The sequence below is a fragment of the Nicotiana tabacum genome, chromosome 22, assembly GCF_000715075.1.
Source record: "Nicotiana tabacum cultivar K326 chromosome 22, ASM71507v2, whole genome shotgun sequence".
Lineage (NCBI taxonomy): Eukaryota > Viridiplantae > Streptophyta > Magnoliopsida > Solanales > Solanaceae > Nicotiana > Nicotiana tabacum.
The window spans coordinates 199274725-199285095 of NC_134101.1; the positions used below are offsets into that span (position 1 = coordinate 199274725).

A 10371-nucleotide genomic window follows, 5' to 3' on the forward strand; every position below is an offset into this window, starting at 1 on the left:
TAATATTCTCTCTTTAATTTACGTTTTCTTGTTCATCGGTTCACTGCCTTTTAATTGTTCTTGCTTTACTAATTCGAGGGTATTTCAACTCGAGGGCTCTGTCCAAACACTAATTTGCTTTACATTATTGTTAATTTATGTTGCTTATCTTTACATTTCTCAATTAATATTAAATGAAATCACGTATCCTTAAAATCACATTACAAATTTAGTTATTACTTAATTTTTAGGGTAAACAAACATGAAGAATAAAGTTATGGATAGGAAAAGAAAACTTTATGACCAATTGCAGCAAATGTCTTGAAAGTGACATTGAATTGGACGAGTTGTCTTCTACATACCCCCATTAATCCTTATCTACGTATTTCGAATCTGATCAAAATATTTACGACAGTATCTGCTTTTATTCAACTCATTTTGAGTTATCTAATTTTTTCTCAACGTTCAGTTAAAACTTTTAGCGAAAATCAAAACCTTTGGTTATATCGCTTCGTTTAGACTAGCCTTACGATATATTCTCGTCCTCCAAATTTTTCATCGCGGTTGGTTTTTAGAAAATATCTTCGCGTCGAAACCGCGTCGAAGCGTGACAGGGTTATAAATGTAAAATCAAGAAGAGCTAACGTGCCGACAACCAGTCCCTTTTCCCCTATAAAATCCTCACTCTCTCTCATTAATTTCCTCACCCCGATCACAATTCTGCTTAACCCATTTCTTATTCAAGTACCAAAAAATGGCAGGAATCATTCACAAGATAGAGGAGAAACTCCACATTGGAGGCCACAAGGAAGGAGAGAAAGACAAACACCATGAGGCTGATAAGCACAAGGAAGAAGAGAAGCACAAAAAGGATCACGGCCATAGCAGCGGAGAGCACAAGGAAGGGATTGTTGAGAAGATAAAGGAAAAGATCCATGGAGAAGAAGGCGGAGAGCACCATCACAAGGAAGGAGAGGAGAAGAAGAAGAAAAAGGACAAAAAGGACAAAAAGGAGAAGAAGCACGATGGGCATGACAGCAGCAGCAGCGACAGCGATAGCGATTAGATCTAATCCTCGATCCCTAAATAATGATCCTTCCTTATTAGCCTTTCTCCAATGTATTTCCTACTGCTTTCTGATATAGATCTATCTTCCTTACCACTTAGCAGTTGCTTGTATGTTTTATTGGAATGTAATTAACGTTTGAATCGCTTGCTGTATACCATCTTTGATTTTCTTCTTATTTTTTTCTCGTTTTGCAATTAAGAAAGTCATGTGCAGTTCTTCGATTACATTTTAGCGGCCAAGGTGTCTCCGTCGGCAAGAGGAAGGGATATGGATTACTGAAGTCAAAGAAGTGGACAATGATTCTTCAAAATTTTTAAATACTATTTCTATATTTAAATCTTATTTAAAGATTACAATAAATGAAAATTGTTAATATGGATATTGAGAGTGTGTCATGCTTGTCCTAGTGGAAGGGAATAATTAGGGAGGGCGCAACTTGTCAGACACACCATGTTGCAGCAGACAACGCCTTTAATTTCACGCAATCAAGATCATGTATGTGATCAACTATGTGAATAATTATTGATCACATACCTGCATTTAGGCACAGAAGTTTTGATGTTAAAGGGAAATACTACTTCCTCAGGTTACGTGTGGTCTATTTTTTTTTATTCAAAAAAAATAATATCTTTTTATATTTTAAAAAATTAACTTTAATTTTACTATGATGTTTTACCGTCACACAAATGTGTATCACAATTTATCTTGGCCCACAAGTTTTAAATTTTTGTCCCTTTTTTTAAAATTTCATACTCAATCAAACTATATTGTACATAATAGGATTTCTCATTTTACTTTAATAAAATGATTTACAATCACAAAAATGTTTATGACAATATGTCTTGGTCCATAAGTTTCAATAAATTATTTTTCTTCTTAAATCTCATATGATGGACTATATATATCGCAGCGAATCAATTACACTATTATATTTATGTGTGAATTAAATAATTAGCACATACAGAGATTATTCGAGTTACCTCTTAAAGCATGAACAAAACAGATTAATCTCAGTTTCCAGTTTCAGAGTTGCAAGACCGCGACCTCAGCAAAACCTCCACAGTTTTCTACCGTGTTACCCAAATAATATCCGGAAAGAGAGATCTTCGGGTGGGCGAAATTCCAAGGAAGAAAAACGTGTAAAACAAGTGTAAAAAACGACTAGCCTTATATGGAGTATATAGTGTAAGGCCACGTAAAATTTTGTCTGAGGACCCGAAATTTGTGGTGCTGAGTTAGGCTTATTTGTTAAAGATTATAGAGATTCTTCGCGGCTCGTAAGCTCGCCGCGGTACAGACTTTTTGAGTTGAACAGTGCACTGGAAAGTTGAAGGAAAATGTTTGGCGAAGTTGGGCATTTTTGCGGCTCATTATGCGGCTGCATAATCACTCTGTGGGCCGCAGAATGGCCGCAGAGTGAGGCAATCTTTTGGTTCATTTTTATGTCATTTTGGTGGCCAATTGTGCGACCACAGAATGACTTCGCGGGCCGCACACCTATCGCAGATCCAGCATGAAAGTATTGTCGGAGGGAGGTTCTGTGGTGCATTATGGGACCGTAAAACAAGTCCGCGGACTGGTCGCAGATTGAAGTAGAAAATACTAGTTTCGGAGGGCCAATTATGGGGCACACTTTGCGGATGGCAGAAGCATTATGCGGTCGCATATGCGACCGCAGACCTGTATTGGGGCTCCTATTTTTCTAATTTTTAAATCCGACCCCATCCTAATATAACTCCTTTGGGGGATCATTTTAGAAGGAAAAGCCTTATATTTCTAGAGAGAGAATACCATAAAGTGAGAAGGGAGTCCCTAAGCTCATCACTCATCAACTCTTGCTCAAAGCTGAGGAATTTGTGAGAAGAATTCACTAGGGCTTCATCCTAAGAGGTAAGAATCTATATTCTGGCCCTTAATTTCAAAAATTAACTAGAAGGGGTAATTAGTAAGATAGTTCATGAGGATGGGAGTTGCCTATCTTGTATACATGTGTGATAAAAGAGTGTAGGAAGATTGTGGGCTAAAAATGGTAAAGAGTGGGTTGAGGAGATGATGAAATCTTCCAGACATTGAAACCTTAATACACACTTGGTGTTTGATAAAATGCTCAAGTGAGCTACCATAATCGTTTTCCTAATTTTTGGTTCAATTTGTTATATTGCTAAAATAGATTGAAGTTACTAAGAATTTTGGAATATTTTAGAGTTTAAAGAAGCTCAATTGAGGTATGTTGGCTAAAACCCTCTTCTTAGAATTGAATCCCATGGTATTCCTGCAATCGGTGTAAGTCCCAAATTGATCGTTATAGAAATTACTATTCCGAATATGCTTGTGTTGAAAAATATATGTGAAATATGTATCCCAATGCTTTCATCATGTTACCTTATCATTTGAGGAGGTGTTCAATACATGAAATATGTGCTAAAAATGCCTAGACTTCAAGTCAAATTCGAATAAAGATTGTTATGCCAAATTGTGTGAAATGTCTCTATGTGCCTTAGATTCTAAATTGCTCACCTGTGTAATCAAAGACTTGAATGAAAAGCCTTGTTGTTGTTGATGATGATAATAATGTTGGAATGTGTAAAAGAACTTGAATTATGAAATACGACCAAGTGCCAAATATGATATAACAATTATGGCCATTAGTGCCGATGAATTGAAAGATGTGAAAGAAGTATGAAATGAGGTAATTAATAGAAAATGGTAATGTCTGGGACGAGACGGCCTAACCGACCAGACCGTGATCGGATGCCATGCTGCACACATAGTTATGACTGTACTGGAAATTATAAATGAAATTGTGATTATGATTGATGTCTCAAATGAGACGACCTAGCTGATTGGATCGTGATCAGACTGTGTAAGAATGCAGTGGTATTGTGGATGATGGTATATCGGTACTTAAGACCTGCCAACCTAAAATTATGGAAACTTACTTGAAAGTTTATGCGATTGTTAACTCGACGTTTTGGTATTGTTTGGGGTTTCTATTGAATTCGTGATTGTTCCTTCTTGTATTAATGATCGTTCTATTGAGATGGTGTTTAGTTATACATACTAGTAATATTCGACGGTACTAACGTCCCTTTTGTCAGGGGCGCTGTATCTTTAAATGGATGCGGGTGGTTCACAGTAGGTAGCATAATCAGTAATAGCAGTACATCCTCCTCCCAGCAGTCTTGGTGAGCCCCATTTTATTTTGAGGTCATACATCTTTTGTTCCTTATGTATTGTACTTGAGGTATAGCCGGGGCCTTATTGCCGGCACTTTTCTAGCACTTTTTTGTATCTATTAGTGGCTCCGTAAACACAGTGCGAGTTGTACATGGGTGTTGGGAAAGTCGGACGAAATATTATTGTGTTTGAGTCATTTATTCCACTTAAAACTATGAAAAATGTGTGTATTTTGAGACGTTAAAATGAAGTAACAAATGAAATGATGTAGTATTATATAAATGATCTCCCTATTATTTAATTAATGAAAATATGTCTTCTCTTTGTTCATGAGTGAGTTTGGGCAGAAAGAATCTAATAGGCTTGCTCAACCGGGTTCACTCGGTTGAGCATCGGTCGCGCTCCCTAAGTTTGGGGCGTGACCCACGTTTTTTTAGGTTAAAATCCTTTTCCAAAACCTGTTAGGTTTTCTTCTTCCACTAAGAAAAGATTTTCTTTATTTCCTATTATTTAGGCACAGTGGGGATCACAGAAATTAATTAACAAGGCTTCCTATTATGGAATTAATTTCGAAATTTGAAATTAATTTCTACCATAATAAATTATAAATTATTCCACTAAAAATTTATGATTACACTCCTTAGTTCAATTTCAAAATTCTTCCATAAACCTTGTTTAACTCCACATGTTAAGATTCAGATACTAACCAATCAAATTAAATTACTAACAATTTAATTTATTGATTGCTTCCTTTAGACTTCCGCTTAACTTATGTCATGTGTTGGATACAAAATCTACCATCTGGGTTTACACATTTGACATTATAAGCTTTCATAAAGGAGTATCATCAATCTAAAAAAATTGACACATAAATTTTGTCAACTAATTATTACTTCGCCAATGTATGTCATTATTGTCCAATTTATTATGCTTATTGATCTTCGAAAAAATCTTGCCTTTTAATAAATCAAAACAATAAATGACACACACAACTAATAATAACTATATCAAAATTAAGAGTATAACTACATTGAATGAACTAGAGAAATTATTTTATTAAATCAGTATAAAATACTTATCTCTACTTGATCCATTCAATACATACAAAATATACTAGCACAAGAAGTCAAATTAAACCATTCCCATAATCAAGATAAATTATATTTAATCTCTTGCTACAACCATTCCGATGGTCTTTTCAATTCCATCATTAGATTGTGAACATAAATTTTATGACTTAAAAAAATCGATGATTTAATTTTCCGTGTATAAGCTAAACTCTGTTCACTAAACCATCTACTATATAAACAATGGACACATAGACAAATACATGATCTATTTAAAATAAAATTTTATTGAATTGAATAAATGAATAAATAATTATTCCATAAAGAATATTATAACAATACACATGGTTTATAGTATATCCTAACAATCTCCCACTTAGACTCATAACCATGCGTCTAAAATTCTAACACACATTCTGTCTACATGCCTATCAAAAGTCTTATGTGGCAAGCTTTTAGTAAACTGGTCTGCCAAGTTTTTCTCCGATGCAATCTTGGTGACTACTACATCCCCTCTTTGCACTATCTCACGAATTAAATGATATTTACGCTTAATGTGCTTTGTTCTTTTATGGCTTCGTGGCTCCTTCTAACTTGCAACCGCACCACTATTATCATAATAAAGTGTTGTTGGTGCTTGAATCGAGAGAACCACACCCAACTCTCTTAGGAAGTTCCCAATCCAAACCTCCTCTTTGGCTGCGTCAAAGGCTCCACATATGCATCTTCCATAGTGGAATCAGCAACACAAGTTTGCTTGATGCTCCTCCAACTTATGGCTCATCCTCCCAGAGTAAACACATTTCCTGAGGTAGACTTTCTAGAATCTCTATCTAATTGGAAATCCGAATCAGTGTAGCCAATAGGCACAAGGTCATCCAAATGGTAGACTAGCATGTAATCCCTAGTCCTTTTTAGGTACTTGATTATATGCTTAACCATTATCCAATGCTCTCTCCTAGGATTAGACTGAAGTCTTCTAACAACGCCAATGACAAAGAAGATATCAGGTCTAGTACATTACTTAGAATTCATCAGACTCCCCACATCAGATGCATAGGGGACTGCCTTCATCTTTTCTATTTCTTCATCAGTTTTAGGAGACTGATATTTAGATAGAGAAAATCCATGCCTGAAAGAGAGAAATACTTTCTTGGAATCATCCATGCTAAACTTGGAGAGTATTATATCAATATAAAGAGCATGGGATAAGCCTAATATCCTTTTCTTGCGACCTCGCAAAAGCTTGATCCCAAGGATATGAGTCATTTCTCCCAAATCTTTCATATCGAAGTGCGTGGACAACCACTGTTAACTGAACCCAACATGCCCACATTATTTCCTATGAGCAATATATCATTTACATATATTCAAAATGCCACTTTGTCCTCATCCCACTTCTTGTGTACACAAGACTCGTTAAGACACTAATCGAAACCAAAAGTTTTAATCCCCTTGCCAAAACAAGTGTTCCATGCCCTAGATGCCTATTTTAGTCCATAAATGGGCCTTTTAAGCTTATACAACATGTGTTCCTTGCCACTTTCATGAAACCATCTGGTTGAATCATATAGATGCACTCATCAATGCTTCTATTAAGGAAAGTTGTCTTGACATTCATTTGCCAAATCTCATAATAATAATGAGCAACAATGGATAAGAGAATCCTAATAAACTTAAGCATGACTACCAATGAGAAGGTTTCCTCATAATTGATCCTTTATTTCTGAATAAAACCTTTCGCTACAAGCCTTGCTTTAAAAGTTTGCACTTTTCCGTCTACACCTCTCTTTTTCTTATAGATCCACTTGCATTTAATGGGTTTAACCCCATCAGGTGGTTCTACAAGATCCAAGACTTGATTAGAGTACATACACCCCATCTCTGATTTCATAGTAGCAACCCACTTATCAACATCTTTATCATGTAGTACTTGGTCGTAATTGACATGTTCGGAAGTTGTCTCCTCAGGAAACCTATCATATGATTCTCCCAAGAGCATATAATGAACTAGCTGTCTTATTCCTCTCCCACTATGACTACGCACTACATCAGTTGCAGCTACACTATTATGATCTTGTGGTTGAACAACATCATTATCATGAACCTGAGTCTCCATGTTATCTATAGGAATATCAACGACTTCTTCCGTTGTGCGATTTGCTCAACATAACTCCCACTACTTTGTGGTAGTATGACTTCGGGCACTTGTTCTTGCGGGACATCAAGTCTATTGACATTTCTCCCATTACTAAAATGTAATGGTAGGTCAAAATCGAATTCCGGGGTTTGCATATAGTCATTTTGTTTTTTAAATGACCGAGTTTCCATTCCTTTGCTAAGTCCGTGTAAAACAAGTTTACTTCCACGAACATGGTTCATCAAATAGTCATTTTCAAGAAACTTGGCATTTGTGCTAATAATTACCTTCTTTACTTTAGGACAATAGAATAAACCACCTTTCGTCCATTTTGGATAACCCACAAATACACATACATCCGTTTTCACCTCCAATTTATCGGCTTTCCCTTTTAGCACATGTGCTGGACAAACCCAAACTCGAATATTCTGTAGACTAGGCTTGCACCTAGTCCCCACAATTCTGTAGGGTTCAAAGTTATTGACTTTAAAGGAACTAAATTCAGAACGTAATTTGCTATTTCTAAGGCACGTTCCCAAAAGGACGAAGGCAAACTGAAATAACTCATAATTAATCTAACCATTTCCATAAGAGTCCTATTTCTTCTTTTAGCTACACCATTTTATTATGGAGTTCCAGATGCAGATAATTGAGAGGTAATTCCACATTGTGACAAATAACTAATGAATTCCGAAGAGAGGTACTCCCCACCATGATCAGATCGTAGTGTCTTGATATATTTATTATGTCGCTTTTCAGTCTCTGTCTTAAATTCTTTGAACTTTTTAAAATATTCAAACTTTCGCTGCAACAAATAAATATATCTATACTTTGAGTAATCATCTGTGAAAGTCACAAAATACTCAAAACCACCTCTTGCTTTGACATTCATTGGACCACACAAATCAGAATGAATTAACTCTAATTTATCACTTGCTCGATTTTCTTTTGAGGGAAAATTTTGTTTTGTCATTTTTCCTTCTAAACAAGATTTATAAGTTGGTAGTGCCTCCATTTTTAATGAAATTAAAAGTCCATCCTTAACCAATCTTCAAATTCTATTCAGATTTATATGACCCAAATGCAAGTGCCATAAATATGTTTCACATAATTTAGAAGAACATTTTCTCTTATTTGGTAAATCAATATAATTCAGTTCTTTAGGTTGTAATGATTTAGGAATAGAGTCAATAATAAAAAGACCATTAATCAATGTAGTCGAAGAGAGATAACGCTTATTATAACTAATAACACATTTATCAATATCATGGAAATTAATGTCATAACTATCTCTCATAGCGCTAGAAATCGAAATTAAATTCCTTCTAATAGAAGGTACATATAATGTGTCCTTTAAAGCTAATACACTATCACTACCAAACGAAATACTAATATTTCCTAATGCTAAAGCTGGGGCTGCCGATCCATCTGCTTGATAAACATTGATTTCTCCTCTGCTTAGCCGCCGCGTTACCTGAAACCCCTGCAAATAAGTGCAGACATGATTAGTGGCTCCCAAATCTGCACAACACGACATGGTAAAAACAGCCGTTAAAAGAGTTTCAATGGCAAGTAGATGTAAATCACTTGGTTTATTATTCAGCTTGGCCAAATAAACCAAATATTGCTTCTTATGATGACCAGGATTTTTGTAGTGATAACACTTGCCCTTATCCTTTTTCACACCAGCAGTTGCGACACCAACAATGGATTTTTGAGCCTTTTTCTTCTTCTGCCCGCCTCTCGGCTTAGAAGAAAAACTTACCTCAAAATTCAATGCCACAGGAGGAGCTTATTGCTTGATAATAATTTCTGCCGGCTGTAGCTCATTCAGCAATTTCGCAAGTGAAAAATTCATTTTGTTCATGTTATAATTCAGGAGAAACTGCTAAAAACTCTCAGGCAGAGTCTGCAGGATCATTTTAACCTGTGTATCCTTATCAATGATAGTTGCAAGGACCCCTAGTTCATTCAGAAAACTCATCATCTTCAGAACGTGGTCCCTAATAGATTAACCTTCAACCATTTTGGTATTTAGACGAGCTTTCATGGCAGTCTGCTTAGCCGTACGATTCTGATCTCCAAACATTTCTTTGATATTTTCCAAAATGTCATAATCAAACTCCATAGACTGATGCTGATGTTTCAAAACATTTGACATAGATGCCAGAATGTAACACCGCGCCATCTCATCAGCCTTAACCCATTTTTGGTAAGCTTTCTGCTCATTATCCATAGCATCAACTCCAGGGTTTTCTGGACACACCTCATCGAGCACAATTTGTACTCTTTAGCAATTAGGACAATATCCAAGTTTCGTTTCCAATCAACATAATTTTGACTCTCAAGTTTGTTTTGGGTAAGAATAGCAGTGAGGGGATTGAAAAAGTCATTGTTAACCTGAGAGACAATTAAATAAATAGATCAAAATCAGTCATGTATTATTGAATATTAAAGTTCAAAACACACTACATACATATAATTCATGCACTTTGAACAACAAATTTCTATGGGAAAAGAGCTATTCTTGTAATATACATATGTAATGACAGTTTATTCACTCCATGAATTTAAACAGGCCATACTCAGATGGAGCTTAAACTATTAATTTTAGTCAAGTGAATATCAACATTCAATATACTAGTCCCACTAAACCAACATGCATACTCAGATGGAGAGTAAATACAAATAATCAACAACTACTATAACCTAGTGATTATCTATAATGGGTTTATCTGATATGGAAGATGACCAATGTCAATATGTAAAAATATTATATCACCAGAATTTAACCTTGGAATCCATAGGAAACGATCCCTACCACCATTGGATTAAAAACAACTCAAAAACAATTTTGGAAAATTTTCAGAAAATTTTAAAAAATGTCCAAAAAACCATCTAAACGTCTATAGGAAATGATCCCTACTCCCAGTGGGACG

General features: G+C 35.5%; 1 protein-coding gene across 1 annotated transcript; it reads left to right on the forward strand.

Moving 5' to 3' along the window:
• The first annotated feature begins 634 nt into the window (after positions 1-634).
• On the forward strand, positions 635-1223 carry LOC107761179 (dehydrin HIRD11). The gene has a single exon (XM_016579363.2). It carries the CDS (start codon positions 734-736, stop codon positions 1043-1045), a length of 312 nt encoding a protein of 103 aa, XP_016434849.1. The 5' UTR covers positions 635-733; the 3' UTR covers positions 1046-1223.
• The last annotated feature ends 9148 nt before the right edge of the window (positions 1224-10371 follow it).

What these genes read in the sequence shown, in the direction of transcription:
- LOC107761179 (XM_016579363.2), top strand. Translation starts at nt 734, where the DNA reads ATGGCAGGAATCATTCACAAGATAGAGGAGAAACTCCACATTGGAGGC.